The sequence below is a fragment of the Uranotaenia lowii genome, chromosome 2 (genome assembly GCF_029784155.1).
Source record: "Uranotaenia lowii strain MFRU-FL chromosome 2, ASM2978415v1, whole genome shotgun sequence".
Lineage (NCBI taxonomy): Eukaryota > Metazoa > Arthropoda > Insecta > Diptera > Culicidae > Uranotaenia > Uranotaenia lowii.
Window position 1 is genome coordinate 247,683,756 of NC_073692.1, and position 18,197 is coordinate 247,701,952.

Genomic DNA, 18,197 nt, shown 5'->3' on the forward strand with positions numbered 1-18,197 from the left:
TCACCAGCTGCGAGGAAGCTTGATACATCTGAAGATGTGTCACAAGAGTTATCACCATGCACTGATTGGGAGAGATGGCAGTTGGAATGTAGCACCAGAAAACGCTCGAAAAACTGATTAAATTATTCAAAAGGAAGAGTTGCTTTTCTTACAGGGAACAATAATTCAGGCATCATTTTAAGCATTTGATTCGCTTTCCCATTTACTAGAAATCCTCATTTTTGTAATAGATTTAATATCAAGGTGCCTTGCAACCGATTTCTAAGGGCACATTTAATAACAGAGCTTTGTGACTTACCTTGATGGTATCTCGAAGAATAGAAATTTCACGTTGCAGATGTTCGTTCTCTGCGTAGAGGGCTTCCATCTGCTGTTGCATCTCAATGCTGGGTGCACGCATTCTCAAGCGCAACTCCTCTTCAAGCTGACGAACAAGCATTGCTTGTTTCTGAAGTATGTAAATGACAATGTATAAATAATAACGTCTCTGTCAAAATCAAAAAAACGAATTACCTGATTCTCACTGTTTAGAAGTTTCAACTGGTCATTTATAAGACTATATTTGGCACTCTCTTCCTTCCGAAGGGCGCGTTCCTTTTTCAGCTCGGGTGACCAAAAGGTTTTGATACTATGCATGGAGCTGCCAAGCTTTTGATTCGTCAGCTCCAACTCTTTCTTCAAATTGCCCAATTCCCGCTGTAGATCACTGTTTTGGACCTGAAGGTCGCCTAGGTAACCCCGGTCAGGCATGCCTGCAAAATTGTCAGTAGAAATCGGAATGAAGAACAATTTTCAAAAAAAGCAGTAAAATTTCAACGCACACTTTGCTTTTGTTATAATTTTTATAGGACCCTCAACGTTACTGTACAATTGAAAATACTCCATAATAGTAGGGTTAGCATAAAGGGAAAATAACTGCCAACCGTAGTTGGTTGAGTTGGTCTCCACTCCAGATGGTTTATCCAGTATTTTTTAAATGTGACACTCCTGAATGAAGTTTGCAAATTCTGTTAAAATTTTTTTAAGCCTTTTGGGAAAGAAAATATTTTTATACTTTTGTAAAAAAAACGACGCTTGAGAGCCTTTAAGCATCTTGGCAATTTTCTTAACTCAACAATGAAAACTATTTTTCTGGGAATGGAGGATTTTAGGGATAACACGCCTTTGGGATAAAATTGAATAAATTAGGGCAACTTTAGTCCTGGTCCAAGTCATACCGGTTTGGACCCAAATTCAATGCACTGAGCACTGCGTGAAAATAATTGGTAATCGCATATTGCGTTTTACTGGATAAATTATCTCAACTTCGAATTGAGTTGTTCTTTGACTTAATTTCTCAATAAAAATAAAATAGAAACATTTATCTCCAAAAAAGCGAACAAAATTTGACTTACTTCAAACGGAATTTGTAACAAAAAATTAACCTCGAGTTCAAGTTGAAGTTTGCGAAACTTACTTTGTCTGGCTGGACGCCCATAAAGTTCTTCCTCCAGGTACAATCCTCGTTCAAGCGAGCGGTCACGAGATCGATCACGTGGTTCACGGATGGGAATAAATTCACGATCATGCGGATCAACGAGTCCTCTGTCTAACGATTGATAGCGGGTTCCTAAGGTCAACATCGAAAGAAATGGGAATTGCATTTTAGGTTAAGCCTCCCTATAGATATGGTCAGATTTGTAGGTACGTACGAAGTTGTTCGCGTGGGTAATCCATTGAATGCGTGGGGGCACGTGTCGCGCTGCGACTCCGGTGATGGCCACCTCCGGCTGGGCTGATCGGTTCATCCATATCTCTGTAGTAGGGACTACCCATGGCTGCTGCGTTTGCTGTAAATTAATGTGGATAGGTTATGGGTAGGCGCATTTTGATGGTATGATTTCATCTGCCGCGATATATGTCCTTACAAGGAGCTTAGTCAGCCTATATGTATGCAACTATAGCTCGAAATTCAGCTGAATATGGCGCACAAAATGCGAACAGTAAATAAAAAATAAGACATGTAATCAACGGAACTGTTCAGTTGCGAGAACTTAAAACCATACAATGAACGCCTAATTACAGTAGTGTGTAGAATTATTGTGTGTCTAGGTTCATTTCTTTTTTTTTTTATCAATAATCCATTGACAGCAGGACAGAAAAGAGCTGCATGTAAAGTCAGGACACATGTATCTACAAGCTACTGAACAACGGTTTCGCTGTTCTCGATAACTACATATATGGCATGTACGAGAGTCTAATAGGTATGATGAACTGCAGAAGTTTGAAAATAGAAAAAGCATACATATATGAATGGCAAAATAAAAAAGGTCAAAAATAGATAGTAGATCGAGCTGAGGGTGTAAGAGATATATAAGTAGAGGAGATGTTGCAAAAAGTTGTTGTGAAATTCGCGAATGCAGGTCATTTGGAATGCTAGATTATTTCGATACGCTTGTTGTGTATCTCAAACATTGATAGGATTATACTGGAAATGAGTTAAAAGTTACAAGTATTTTATATTATTCAAAAAGAAGTATTTATATATACGAACTAAAACTTTGAAAGAGATTATCTTCAAGGTACGATAGTAGTACAAAACCGAGTAAAAAGATTATTAAAGCTATATTATGCTGACTTTTTAAGATGTCTTGCTTTAAAAAAAAAAAACGGACTTCACCTAAAGGACTTCCTCGTGCTCCGTAGTCTCTCGAAGGCGATTTATCGACGGTTGGTAGTTCGGTTAAGCGTCTGCTTGGGCGACCGGGACTTCTAGTGCCTGTATCTACTGCTTGACCTGAGTTGTAGGCTTCACGAGACATAATATGCCGCGAGTAATCCGCGGTCTGAGCGACACATGGACGGTGTGTGTTTTGTGTTTGTGGAGTATGGAAGTGGTAGCGTGTTAGAGGGGGTGAGATTTTTGGTTTCAGCAACAGGATGTGATTACAACATAGTTGTGTTGTGTGTCACGTGCATTGCACAATTGTTCCGATATAGTGACAACCGAAAGCACAGGGAAGATGAAGTTTGTGTAGTGGTTGGTGTAGTTTAGTTTTTTTTCCCGATTTTTTGGTGATGGCAGTGATTTTGGATTCAGTGACGATTGTGTTGGTAGTTATGGAATCAGAAGAAGAAAGAAAATGGGAAAATGAGCGTTAATTTTGACTTCCAAACGATAAGAGACAGAACATAAAACATTTTCTACTATTCACATAGGAACTTCTATTGAAGTGTTGTCAACGGTGCAATTTGAACTGTGAATGTTGTCTTTACTCAAAATCTGTTTCTATATAAATTTAATTGTTTGTAGCAGTTTCAATGTGGTATTTTTAATCTTTTTGGTAATTTTCACCATGTGTTGTCTCTTATAGTGTTGAATATTGAATATTCCGAATCTGAATTACCTGCACTACAGTTAACGGAGTGGGAATTTTCGACCATACGTACGTCATATAAATTGCTAAACGTTGTACCGCAAAACCTGCAACAATAATTTATATCTATGCCGATTATGATTTCGGATGGAAAAATACCGGCAAAGAGAACCGAAATTTATCGTGCATATCATATCATAAATGCCATGCATTGCATCGAATATATAAAAAATTCAAGCAGTTTGGAGCCTAATTTTGGTAGAAACAAGTGTAATCCAAGCAAAAGATGGCGCTTCATGTTTTGATTGAGTGTGTCCTTAAAAAATAACGTTTAAGTTAAAGATAGTTTGCAACACATTATTTCCGTCCTGGTGAAGCTTGGTCAAGCTGTGTAGTTGCATTCAATTTTCTTTGTCATTCAATTTTAATCGAATACAGAATATAACCCTTTTCTTCATTCGTATTTTTGCCGTTTTAAATGATACTCACACTTTGGCTAAAATCAGAAATTCAACATAGCGGAAAAATTAGTCATTTAGGAGAAAATTGCTTTTTAGAGAAGATAAAGTCGACCTCAAGGGTGGTTTAAGGGGTATACTATAGTGTCCACGTCGTCATGCCGATTGTCTTGAGATAGAATTTCGGTTCTGGCATACATAGTACCGTAAAACGGGGTAACATTGACCACCGGGGTAACTTTGATCAACATGAAATTTTTCCACTTAACCATCAATAACTAAGTTTAAAGTTAAAATATCTCTAAACTTTTTTCTTCGTTCGGAAACCTATAAGTTGAGTCTCAAAGTTGGGAAAAACTTGACTTGTTTTTGAAAATTTGAAATGGAAGTAAACATGTTATTTCAAAATCTTGAAATATCTATTCTTCCAACAAACGTCCTTCTTGATGAAATCAAAGCGTTCAGAAGCAGCAGGTTGATTTATGTGAGATTTCTACTTTTTTTCCTTAGTACATTTATAGTTTTTGTGTAGTTTTTGTTGCATTTTGAGGTAAATTTTTGATATAAAAAAATATGGACATTTTCCAAGAGTAAGCCAGTCTAGGACAAAAGGCTAGAAACCCAATCAAAAGGTAAAGTTTGAAGGATAAAGTTACAGGGAATAGTGCGAGCGCCTAGGGAATTGAATGAAGGCAAAATTCCATTTTCTTTTGTAGTTAATATTTCATAAGTAATGTTAAACAATTTAGCCACTTAATTTACGCAGCATCATTTTCCATCCTTCGATTTTAATTGTTGTTCGTTACAACTTACAACCGTTAAAATAGAGACTGGTCAAAATGTCATCCCAAGCATCAATTTCTAAACAAAGCCAAAATCGATTTCTAAATGAAATTCAAATTAGTCTAATAAATTTCTGCAACCATACTTTGAGTTCATAGAAGTCCAGTACTGGTTTTAAAAATATGAAACATGCCACATTGCCCTTAACAGAAAAAATAATCAAAAAATATTTTAAAAAAAGTGATCAATCTTACTCCGGATTACGGTACCTACTCTTTTTGTGAGTTGATAATTTTGGCATTGAAAGCTGCCATTGTATCCTCGGAAGATTCGGTGTGCCTAGTATTAAGTTGGACACAAGACATGTGCATCGAATATCAATGATCATAATTGATAAAATAATGAACACAACAACAGAATTAAAAATGTGGTTAACAGATTGCTTCCCATCAATCAAAAACTGACTTTATTTAACACATTATGGCATCATTTTTTTACGTGAATCATAATTTTCCATGTTTTTTTTAAGATTGCTCGTTTCGGATTTTTGTCAATCTTTATTTTTATATGACTTTTAAGAATAAACAAATTTAAACTTTAGTGACTGACCCGTGTTTCAAATGTTGAATCGGTCTAAATATGAAGTAGGTATTGCTAAAAAAAGAAAAAATACTCGTAAATAAATTGTCGTGAATAAGATGAACTTTAAATTTTCCTTTTTTTGTTTTACTCTAATTATCATGAATTATTTTTCCCATCATAATTTTAGTATCTCTTGTGTACAATGTGGTTCTTCAATGTTATTTCAATAACAAGCTACAGTGAATCAATCATAACTTCTTCAATTTTCAAAGATTGAGATTATATACCTTTCAAATTCTGCAAATTCAAATCAACATTTGCTGCCCAGAACGAACTCTCTCAGGCTGATGTCATGCTGAAGCTACAAGCAACGCAACGCGTTCACACGTTCCAATAAGAAAGCGTTGCAACGCATTGGGATGTCATGCTGGCGCGACATGTCGCTTTGAAATTCCCTACAAATCATCACTTCTTTACATCTGATAATGCTTTGAATCGTCTCCTTTCTTTCGGGAACCGTCAAAAACTTATCAGATCATGCTCGGATTGCAAGATAAATGTTCTTCGATAAATGTTCTTCGTTTGGTTGATGGTTTTTTTTGCCAAACTGGCCATTTCAGCTTTCAAAGCCTTAAGTATTAGATATGAGTTCTAGCGATTAAAAAAAGAAATGATTGGAGAAAGTTGAGAGAGTTGTTGCTTCAATTTTTTTTTCAGGCAATGGAAAATTAATTTAATTTTTTGAAAAATCACATATTATTCATATGAAAACCTAAGAATTTTAGGCGAAAATAAATGTGAAACGTGTTCTAAAAGAAGGTGTTCCTAAGAAAAATGTTTAAAAAACACATAGTTTTTCCAAAACTGAAAATACCCATTTTGCCTGGCGTGGCCTGGCGATCTCTGCAGTTAGGTACCTACGTGTGATATCATTTAATTGGCTAACAAGATGGAGAAGGATTGAAGATTATACCGATGATATGACAAACCGTGGATCTGATTGCACTTTAAATCTTGACATACCACATCTGGCGACAAATTGAACAAGAATTATATTCCAACGGTGTATTTTTTCCCTTGAAAAGGTAGCATCTCAGGAGACAAGAGCATAGTCAATAGGCGATGGAAGCGCTGCCGAATTTGGGTGATGGTTTTGCATTAGTGCAAGCGGGATGCAGCTAAAATTTCACCCAACTTCTGACAGATCTTACGGGTTTTTTCTTAAGGAGAGAAAGAATAACTTTTCGATTCCATCGCCCATTGAGATTGATCTTTAGAAACTTCTACCTTCTGCTGGCAGTCGCAGAAGGTCAAATATCAGCCTTGAGCTGAGTCCTTTGGCTTTGAGGTTGAGCACTATAATAGTGCATCATTTGACAGAACAAAGGAACAAAACAGCGCGAGCAACTGAACGAATTATGAGAGTGAGCCGTGGAGATCTTTGCAGGGTACTTTAAAAGTTGTACAGATCAACTTACGCCACGCCAGCTACCGCACTTTGTCTCCATTCTACGGGACCTTTACGAGGATAGCTTGAATTAAGTGGGAATGTGGAAGTGGTATGAAGTTTGAGTTAAAATCTTAAAAATCGGTATGAAATCGGTATGTTTTGGCAAAAATCGGTAATCGGTATATACCGATTCTTGGTCAAAATTTTGCTCAAAAATCGGTATAAATACCGGAAAATCGGTATGTGTGGCATCGCTGTCTTCAACCTCACCGCAAAGGTTGAGGCAACAACAAAAACAACCGAACTTATTGCATTGCACAGGCCCGCAACGTATGGTGCAAAGAGAGGGGAGGAAAAAGAAACGAAAAAACTAGCTGCCGGCGTGCGGTTGCTGTGCAATAATAGCAATAGCAGAAAAACCTCACGCATTCGATCCAGGCACAAACGAGGAGACTCGGGTTTGCAATGCCTTTTGAATTCGGTTCCCTCAAGGTTGTAACAGGAGATGAGTGAGAGCCATTCGTTTGGTTTTTTGGATTCGCTGCCTCGAATGTAGGTATATTGCTTCATGAAGGCGGGCCATGTTGAGAGCGTATGCATCATCGGTTTTGTCGTTTTCGCTGCCTCAAAGCAACCTTTGCTTCCGAGTAAAGTGTTGAGCGAGAGATGGTTGATCAACTCATGCTCAGCAAAATTCAATCACTGCTTAAAACACAAACATTCATTTTCAATATTAGAACAGAGATTTGAAATTCCTGTTTTATATTCGGAGATATTAAGATTTATGTACAAGTATTTTTATTCTTTCAGCAAAATTTATATTTTGGGTATATTTAAAAACCGGATTCAGCTGCCGAATTTATATCGAAATATTTTACAAGTAACAAAATACAAAAATGGTGTAAACTAGTGTAATTGGCTCCTACAAGTATTACAGCGGAAAATTGATATTATTCGTGAAAATCGTCAAATTACTGAGAATCACTTTATTTAGAATAAAAAAACATATATAAGCATATATCATTAAACTGAGTCGATTTGGGGTCATTATTGAATTTCTCAAACAAACCCTGGGGACTTAAAAGCTTCGTAAGGTTGAATTTTGGACCCAAACGAAGCTTTTAAGACCCCAGGGTTTGAGTAATTCAAAAATGACCTCATATCAACTCAGTCTAATATATCATATCATTCTTATTCAATAAATTTTAAAGGGAAGCGGCGTTAATGTCGAGTTTTCCGGTTCAGAACACTTTCAGATAGCAATTTTCCAAGAAATCATAGAAATGCATTATGTGCTTATAGCTTACAAAGCGCTAAAGGGCGACAGATTTTGAGAAAAGACGTATGGGTCGTGTAGCCTAATAAAAAACACAAAAAGCTAGAGCTAATGAACTGATATTAAAGTCGGGTAAATCACTGTAAATGTTCCGGTAAGCTAGTTGTTGATGGATGAATGTTGTGCTCTTTTGACGATGAAAATTAAGCACATACAGGCAGGTGCTTAATTTAGTGCCTAAAAACTGTTTGAAATTGAATCTATTGAGCTAATCTATTTATTAATTTTATCAACATTCATGAGTTCAAATAACAATGACCAGAAATCCAAACATGTTGAGGTTAAAATAAACGGAAACAACTATAAAAATAGAACAAAACGACAACTCACCTGTTTTTGCTATCGAGCACCAGTATGAAAAGCTATTTTTCCGTCAACTTCGAACACTTTACCAATAGGATGGTGTCAATGCATGAGTTTAAGATACACTGAATCCCTGTTGTAAATTCGCTTGAATTTAGGTTTTGTTGGATTAGTTGAAGTAGTTTTACGAGCGTGCTCATAGAAATTCCCAAATTGTTATTGCTGATGAATTATGCCAGAAGAGCGATCTTCAAAATTAGTTTTTCTTTCCGTTAGTCTGTGTGCTTGTAAACTCAATTTAGTTGCGGCATTTTACGTTTACACTTCACTTAATTCGTACTGTTGTGCACTCAGTCGCGTTAAAGCTAAATTTCTATTTTTCTGCTTATGTATCTTTTAACCTTACAGCACTAAAATCTTCGGTGGTACTTGATAATGATCTATTTTCCTTTTTACAAGTGCTGCCAACAAGCGCTGGAAAATGGAAACGGGGGCAATTTGTTGGGTATCACCTTTCTTCTTGCCTATTTGCTTTTGTACTTCTCAAGGGTCACACTCACTCCTGTTCTGTTGAGCATTTCCCGTTGCGCGTTCGGATTCACGTATGAATGTAACGGGTGAAATACATATTTCCAACGTGGAAATTCCCACGACAGGTTTCATTGACATAGGTTGAGGATGGGTGCGAGCGAAGGAAAAACAAGGAAAAGACAGAAAATATATTTATTTAATAGAATTAAATGAACCGAAAGTAGCACAATGTCATAGAGTGGTAAAGTTAAGCACACAGTCAATCGTAAAAGAGAACGTTCATCCAAGGTTAGAAGACATTTCCATTATTGATAAATGATTGAATTTTAAGTAATAATGTTGTCCGTTCTGTATAAACAAATAAATTTTTTTTGTATAATTTTGCTTTACACTGAATTTGTTTGTCATAAATAGAAACAAGTTATTTGGTATGTTGATACTCTCGTTTATTCATATTTATTTTGTTTATATTGATGTTTTAACCATCAAATTGTAAGCCTATTTTTAGGCTTTTTCTTCTCGCTTTGTATTTTAAACAGTTGATAAGCGTAGGAGCATGGACAATATTAAAAATATTAAAAAGCTCTACTGTTGAAATAATTCAATCGGGGTATTTCTTCTATTAAAAAATTTTTTTGCAATTCTTGCGAGAAAAAAAAACAATTTTAGTTATATATAGGTAGGAGAGAGTGGGTATCGTGAGCCATGGGGAAACGGACCATCCTTACTATCTCGGATGTGTGTTGAGATAAAAATCTCAATCCGATTGTCATCGTTGGTAATCTGCGTAAACAGACATTTCCATGGTTTCCACTTGCTCTATAACATGGAACAAATTTTTTCATGAAATAGCAATAAGTTACTCAAACTCATCCAATTTGCAAATCATAGCTAGTGGGGTATCATGGACCACAACATGTGGGGTGTTTCCATACACATTCATGACTTAAAACACATTTGCCTTGTCTGTTAAGTTTTCTTATGCCAGATGAAGAGTTATGAAAAATAATCTGTCAACTTTATTGAATGCGATACACACTGAACATAAATTCTATAGGGGAGAGTGGGGATACTTGATCCCCTTTTCTTATTTTCACCATATCTTTTTGGAAAAATTTAGCAACTCGCCGTCTTTGACATTTTCTGATAGCTTGTAACTTCATGTTTCTATGCTCCAAAAATTAGAACGATACTTGAACCCGTTGTTGAACTAGAAGCATTTTCGTGGGAGTAAAAAATATGCGATTTTTCTGAAGTTAGGGGAGACTTGATCCCCTATTGAAGGAGACTTGATCTTATATTCAGGAAGCCCTAATCCTTGTATAAAAATCAAACAAAACCCAAAGATAGAATGTTAATTGACTATTTTGGTCATGTTTGTTCTCATTTCACAATTTATAGCAGACATAAGAAGGAAATTCTATAACCTTGTCTCAACGCTAATATCATTGCATACTTAAAGGCGCTACTTTTTATAATTATAAGAAAATTAATAATTTTTGCTCTTTTCTTCAGACAATTGTTTGATAAATATTAGTTTTTGGTTTAATATTAGTAATTTCGTAATCAGCAATCATAACGATCAATTCAGAAGAAGAATATGCCGTTTGGAAGGGGGACCAATTGTACCCAACTCTAGGGGATCAATTGTACCCATAATTAACATTTTAGAAAACTTTTTCTGAAAAAAGTTAAGAGTTTTCCATTGCTTTGAAAATACGGCATTATGAAGTTCATTTTACGCTCGAACGATTGATATATTGGAACAAATATTTTTTTCATAATTTTCCCGTGTAAGGAACATTTTAAAGTGATAAAAAAAGATCTTCAAGTTACATTTTGTGAAATTTTTCAAACAAAGTTGAATTACTCAATCAATTATTTTGTTAAAAAATTTCAAACTACAAGCATTGTTATTTTGCTCATTTTGGCACATTTTTCTAGAACATTTGATCTTTGTAAGACATTCCAGTTTCGAGATATAGCTAAGGAATCAAGTATCCCCAGGGATCAAGTATCCTCATTCTCCCCTATTAGAAATTTTGCCAAAACGTTCGCGAGCCATTTTTTTAACTATTCGGTCATACTCAATTCAATTTTTATTTCCTCATCTGAAATTGCTTTGAATTAACTAAATGAACTGTGATATAATAGTTTTGGGTAAACGTAGAAAACCATACCGTTTATCTTTTTAATTGTATCTCATATAATAAAGAAGTAATCGAGTTAAGAAAAAAGTGGCCCACGATAGCCCACTCTCCCTTACAGTTTTTGGGAAACAAATTTCTTAAGATAACAATAACCGAGAACATTTGCAAAGTTCCATACAAATAAAAAATGGATGAAAATTGTTTTACAGTAGAACCCCGCTTTTCCGCTTTTCCCGGCTCCGATAATAAAAGCTTTTTGGCTATCCAAGCCGCCAGTTTCATATAAAATCCATGTAAAATTGAGTTTTATCATCGTGATATTCGTTTATGTTATTTAATCGACATTGTCGGGGAGTTTAAAGAAGCATAACCAAATACATGCGCCTGAATGATATGCAACCAGTGCAAACTGATAGGATTTTCAATGTATTTCGGGCAATCCGAAATTTCATTTATCTAAGGTGGTTCTTCCCCCGACCACCTCGAATAAGCGGGGTTCTACTGAATTTAATGATCTATACGCTTGGAGTATTTGAAAAATCAAAGCAAAAGGATCAGGTTTTCTATGTATTTCGTGTAACCCGAGGTTTCACTTATCCGAGGCAGTCCTTCCCCTGACTACCGTCAAAAGGGGCATCATGCGGGATAGATGCAACATTTGTATACCACAACAGTTATTCAATTTTTATTTTAGTATAATGTAATATGTTATCATTTAATGAAAACAAGTGATCATGACATAGTTCCTTATATCGTGTGATAGATTTTTCCTCAAGTTTTTGATTTTCATAGATTATTTAAAAAGTTGAACAACACATGTACAATTTTTTAAATTTTTCGATGCCGTAAAAAACTTTACCCAGTATGACGGATTGGCTAAATGATAATCCTACAAATTTTATATTGCATTTTTATCCTATATGGATAGGTGTACCATGGCTATTGGTGTAAAAATATTTTTCGGACAATCACCATTTCTTTTTAAAATATATTTTTATAATTCAGTAACCTGTCAGAGCTAGAATGCATTAAAATCCATATCAAGGATTCATCTTTTAAAACTCATTTCCATATAATGGGATATGGTTGTTTTGCATCACACGTTTGTTAATTTCAAAATTACATTGTTATGATTTCAACTAGTAGAACTTTTTGAACTATTTTTTACCCCTAAATATATGCAGTATCCTTATGCTATTTCGTTCAAAAAAAATTTCGACAGAAAAAATTTTAAATTTAATTCGAACAAGACGAAAAATTACTGCAATTGGTATATGTTTTCAAATGTTTTCATTTGATTTTTCATTTAAAACAAAGTTTGTTTCAACATTGGGGAAAGTCGGGTAAGACGGACACCTTAAAGTAGAGTCGCATTAGAAAACCAGTTATTGGCTTTTTCATCGCAGTCTTCGGTCAGATGGGTAGTTTAGTTTGTTTGCAATCACATTAACCGTTGGTATTAGTAAATTTCCTTCATCATGACTGTTTTTATAGCAATCTAAAACATGCTTGCAAATTACAGTTTTTCAAAATGGTCGGGTAAAACGGACACTGCGTAGAAAAGTTAGATATTGCCGGAAAAAATGTTGTGCTAGTACATTTTTTGTGAAATAAGCATTTCAGAATGTTTTTAAACCAAATGGAGCCAACTGGTTCGAAAAATTAAGCAGTTTTTATGGCCTATTTGAGATACTGAATACTTTTTGACAGACAATTTCACTTGTCAAAAGTCTTCTAAAAGCATATGGAAGATCAAACCGATCAAAAATTTGAAATACCTGGAGAAACTTATGTGTCCGTTTCACCCGACCTAGCAACTTTTTTGCCAGTTGGCCAATGAGAAGCCTAATAAAGATTTCACCGTTCAAAACGCTTGAAATTTCCAAAAATGTGTACAATAAATTACATCAAATGGTGCAGCATGAAAGTTTTTATTTGTTTGTTTACTACTATGAGACCTTGCTTGCTACAAATCAACAAAGGGTCTCGAAAGTGTTAATAAAGCATGGATAACCATGAATCTGGACGCACTGTTTATTATACCATTGCGCTCCTAGTTGTTGGATCTGGAATGTTTTGACAGTACTTTGTTCGGAAATGTTTCCTCTATCAGTGCTGAAAATTACGATTCGTTTTGTTCCAAAAAAGTTACACGTGATGGAAGCCGCGAGACGAAAATAAATTTTGGACAATCACGTTAAAAACCGACGTGGTCGGGTTAAAAAAATCGCGAAGTCGTTGAAAATGCTCAAATCAACCGTGTGCAGCGTTCTCAAACGTTTCCGTGAGATGCATACTATCGATCGGCAGGTTCATACCAAGCGTTATAGTGGACCTAAGAATCAGAAACTGCATTTGAAGGTGTTGAGAACGATCAAGGCAAACACAGGGTAGTTGGACTACGACATCGCCAAGAAATTCAACGTCGACCGGTACACCGTCAGAAGGATTAGTCTCCGCGAAGGAATACGATCCTATCGGGCAACCAAACCGAACATTGAGGCAGAATTTAGTAGCCAAAGGACGTGCCCGGAAGTTATACAACAAGATTCCAACGAAGTACGACGGATGCAACCTCATGGATGACGAAACGTACGCGAAGATGGATTTTGGGCAGCTTCCTAGCCAAAAATTTTATAAAGCCACTGCAGTGGTACACTGCACTGGTCGGGGTGATGTCCCCGCAAAGTTCAAATTCGTTTTTGGATAAGTTGGCAAGAAAGTGTTTGATCTGGCAAGGTATTTGCAGCTGCGGACGAAAATCCCCGGTTTTTGTGAAAAACAAGACCATGGACTCCGAAATGTACAAGGAGGAGTGCCTTAAAAATGTTTTTTTTTACAATAGATCTCACAAAAAACCAGTAAAGTTTTCGCCAGATTTGACATGCTGCCACTACAGCTAGGAGGTACTACAGTGGTATTCGGCCAACGGGTAGATTTTGTTGAGTCCTTTTCAACCCACTCAACTGCCCTCAATTCCGCCCTATCGAAAAAATTTGAGCAATTGTCAAGCAGAAGACGAATAAGAATGGTAGGACGACTCGGGAAGCAACAGAGATGAAGAGATTGTGGAACAAAATGGCCGCTGAGGTCAGTGAATAGGGTGTCCAAACTTTGATGAGTGGTTCTAGACGAAAAGTTCGAAATTTTATCAAAAAAACATCGAAATATGTTTTTTTCTTATTTTTCCTTTGAAGTTCAATAAAAACCCTACATTTTGAATATAAAACTTTTTTTTTCGTTTACATAGCTCCGAGATATACCCGTTTTAACGCGTCCAGATTTGTAGTGATCCATGCTTTACACCTAGGCAAACATATTCTCATAATTAGATTTTTTCCAAACATTGTAATTTCTGAAATACTGAAAGTTTCCGTCTTACCCGACTTTCCCCTACTTTTTTTTCTTAGTAGGGTTAAATCGCATGTTTTTGTAAATTTAAAAATTACAGGTGAAAGCAATAATTATTCTGACTACTTCAATTTGATGTCCCATCAACCTTAAAACTTTTGATGCACAAGCTGTATATTGTATGTGGATATTTAGTTTTTCAAAGCCGAAGAAGTTTAAGTGTGTTGCATGATGCCCTAGTTGACGGTAACTTGGATTAGTGGGGTCTACTGTATTAATGAATTTTAATAGGTACGTTAGTTTATAAAATCTTGCTTTGATTTTATTGACTCAGTGTTTGCTGTAAATGTTTTCGAATAATCAACAGTTACAGTTCTTCAAATTATGAAGGGGCAAAATATTTTTATCTGAAACCAGGATATTCTCAGCTGTTCGATGAAGTTTAACCTGATTGGAAACCACATCGTACCAACCGTATATTTAGTCAAACAATTCGTAGAGTGCAACCTTATGTTACCAAATCAGATCAATATTAAAGTGACCCTTCGAAATGGGATTTGGTGAATCGATAAAACCTTTTGTCCGCACTTGAAGTTCCCAGCCGACGAATGGCATCTAGCGGAATCATAAGATTTCAATTTATTATGCATGAGCCAAATTCAATTTCTATGATAAAATATCCTCTCATTTAAAGAGGATCCGTTTTGCATCATCGGGATCACTCAAGAAAGATTCTATTATAGTACAATTTTTTTTTCGGAGTTTTGTAAGTGGATGAGAGGGCGTAACAAGCTATTTCAATTTGAAGGAAACTTTGGGAATCAATCATACGAGCCTTATTCTTTTTTTTATCAGTTCAGCTCAGAGGTGCTGCATTGTACATAGTTAGAGATTTTTTCTTCTCTATATAGTGCCAGATAGATTTTTTGAAATTATATTTTTGGATTCTCATTCCGTCTCCTGTCGAATAGTGCGGACATCGGGTGAGAACATAATAGGGAAAGACTGGCGCACAAGGTCATCAGTGAGAAATCCAATATCATAAAAAGCATTTGTGTCGAAAGGCCTGCAATGGACAACACAAGTTATATGTGATTATAAACATGATTGTTATCGATCGAGATGCGATTCTTATTTAGGTTACGATGTCATATCGGTGTGGTTTTCGATATTGCTTCAAGATTCTTTCAGCCACAACCTGGTGCCAATATTTCGACGTGATTTCATTCGACAAATGTATGATGAAAATATCGAGCTTTTCAATGCCATCAACCGTACAGATCATCCTTTTGAGATACATCCATATGACATCGCAACTGGAGATAGCGACAGAAAGTCTATGTGCTAATACTTTCCATCATCGGAAGAATCCTACCCGAGGGTTTTTTGCCGTCGCTCGTGGTGAGAAACACATTTTCTACATTAATTCGCCCAAGGCTCGACTTTGGGTCGTGCCCGCAGGCGACAAGATGGGCTCACATAATAGCGAAAGTGACTACCCTGCTTGCATACTTATTACGGTTTGGGTCAGATTTTATCACGAAATGTCGAATGGGGCATATTAAGTCTACGATGAAAATAAAGCTTTAGTTTCCTTGCAATGACACTTGTCAGCCGAATGTCTGAGATTTTTTTGCAAAATTTCAATGTTTTTTAAATGGTATCTGTCTGTTTGTTGACATCAACATTATACAAATTAACAGAATTTGCATTCTTCCGAGGTGCAAATGATTTAAAGGCTAATTTTAAATAATTTTGAAGCACTAAATCCAAATATTAAATTAGTTATTTTCACGAGCCTTTGTATGTAAAAATATTTGTACTTCAAAACTTTCATCAACTGAAAATCAATTTGGAACAAATTTTCACATTTTTAAAGGAATTTATTCGTTTTCTGTAAGTTTTCTTATTTGGTGAAATAGAGATGGTTCATCTCTCAACTCGCGATGGCTGAAAAAATTTTAACGTTTCGTAGAGGAGAAAATGTAGGCCTGTTTGCTTAACAAGTCTCGTGGCCCGTCAATGCCTTTAGACATTGTAAAATGTATTTTGTGTCATTCATGAGCTTTCGAAAACAAATTTCAAATACAGTCCCCTCTCAATCATGAGTCACACACAATTATTAGCCACCGATCATTTCAACTGGTGATATCTGCTGAACTAGAAGAAATTATTTCATATCATTATATCACCAAAAGAAACTTAGCGGATAAACGCGAAATTTCGATAATATTTGTCAAAATGAAAGTGATCCATAAATTGTTACAGCATCCACCAAATTCCACACAATCATGAATAACTTTTTTGTAATAGCAATAGCAATAAAAATTTTGGAAGCGATCCATTCAGTACTGAATTAGCGCAACGAATTTTAATTTTGTATGAAAATTTGTATGGGAAAACTTAATTTTTCATTCAAAAATTGCCAGAAATGTACTGAGAGTTCCAAAACATTTAACTTTGGATGAAAAATATTCCTTGATTCTTGCAGTACTGTTCATGTGAACAAAGCAAAAACCTAACTTATACCCCAGAAAAGTAATTCAATGTTATTAAAAAAAATTTCAAAATATTTTTTTTAAATTTTTGCGATTTTTCTGTTTATTTGCAAGTTGTGTAACCGTAGGATGGAAATAAAAAATCTCTAAAAACTGCTTTGCATTGCCAGAGAATTTATCAATTTATATAACCTTTGCAAAAACATTTTATGCTATCATTAACAGCTCTAGCAAGCAAAATCCCCAATTTTTTAATATTTTTCAGTGGATTCAGATTTTTTATTTTGAAATGGTTATAACTTTTTTCAAGAAATTTTTAGCTGCTTGTCATTTCAGCAAAAATGAAGCTTAGGAATAGTCAAAACCAAAAATCAAAGACCGACTTCATTTCAAGCCTATTTGAATTTTCTGGATTTTATGAGATTTAATGTGCAAAAATTTCTTCTTTCATACAAATTTCCATACAAAATTGAAACGCGTTGCGCTAACTCAGGAATCAACCAAATCATTTCAAATTTTACACTGATGTTTGGTGACCCAAAAGGCATTGAAAAAATGTATGGGAGCAAAAAGTCATTTTTTTGCAGTAGTCTAATGGCCCATGCCAAGATTTCTCAAAAATATCTATGGTTTTGAATGTTTTTTTTTCTTCATTTTCATTGCAGCAAACAAGTTTTTTATCATTTCTTAAATAATAGGATCACCAAAACGAATTAAACGCTTAGAAACAGAAGGATTTATCGAATCAGCGTGAAACTTGTATTTTGTCATGGTTAACATATGAGGTTTTGTTGTGAAGCAACCTGCATAATCCGACAAAAATGTACCTTGACGTTTTTCCCTTACTTTTGAATGATTTTATTTTTTTATATTACACAAACTTCCCACAATTTTTAACTATAAACAATCATATCAAAGTTGGGACAAATTTCGTCCGACAAAATGCTTGCAAAACCGTTTTACGCTCAAATTTTGAATTCTGTTAACTTTTGAGAAAAATCTAATATCTAAACGAAAAGTCATTCTTCTAATTTGCTGACTCACAAAAAACGATAAGAGTACATAATTATAGCATCCTTGCTCAAGTTTAAAAAGTGAACCAACATTCGATTCGAAACCATCGCCAGCCGCCATAGGTATTTGTCGTGATATCGGCCAAGAAATTGAATTTTGTTGCCTACTTGAAGGCGTTTTAACTATAAAGATTTTAAGAAGTGTATTTTACAAAGCGAAATTTTCGATAAATTTAGCGCTTACCATAGATTCTTTCTAAAAGTACTGTTAGTTTATAAAAATATAATTAATATGTCACTAAACATTTGACGTTCGAATTATCAAATTCCGTATAATCATTGTTTCATTTCTGACCACCCTTTCGTTATGGTTTCTGTCCACTTGT

The 18,197-nt window shown here is 35.2% G+C and overlaps 1 protein-coding gene across 4 annotated transcripts in view; it reads right to left on the reverse strand.

Moving 5' to 3' along the window:
* Positions 1–18,197, reverse strand: part of LOC129747937 (trichohyalin) — a 51,564-nt gene that overhangs the window by 26,606 nt on the left and 6,761 nt on the right. For all 4 annotated transcript variants that reach the window (XM_055742364.1, XM_055742365.1, XM_055742363.1 and 1 more), the window contains exons 2-8: positions 8,296–8,835; positions 3,387–3,463; positions 2,660–2,825; positions 1,692–1,829; positions 1,457–1,609; positions 514–752; positions 299–448 (exon numbers count right to left, since the gene is read on the reverse strand). In XM_055742364.1, coding sequence (XP_055598339.1) covers positions 299–448; positions 514–752; positions 1,457–1,609; positions 1,692–1,829; positions 2,660–2,825; positions 3,387–3,434 — 894 coding nt within the window. In that variant the 5' untranslated portion in view covers positions 3,435–3,463; positions 8,296–8,835. The remainder of the gene's footprint in view (positions 1–298; positions 449–513; positions 753–1,456; positions 1,610–1,691; positions 1,830–2,659; positions 2,826–3,386; positions 3,464–8,295; positions 8,836–18,197) is intronic.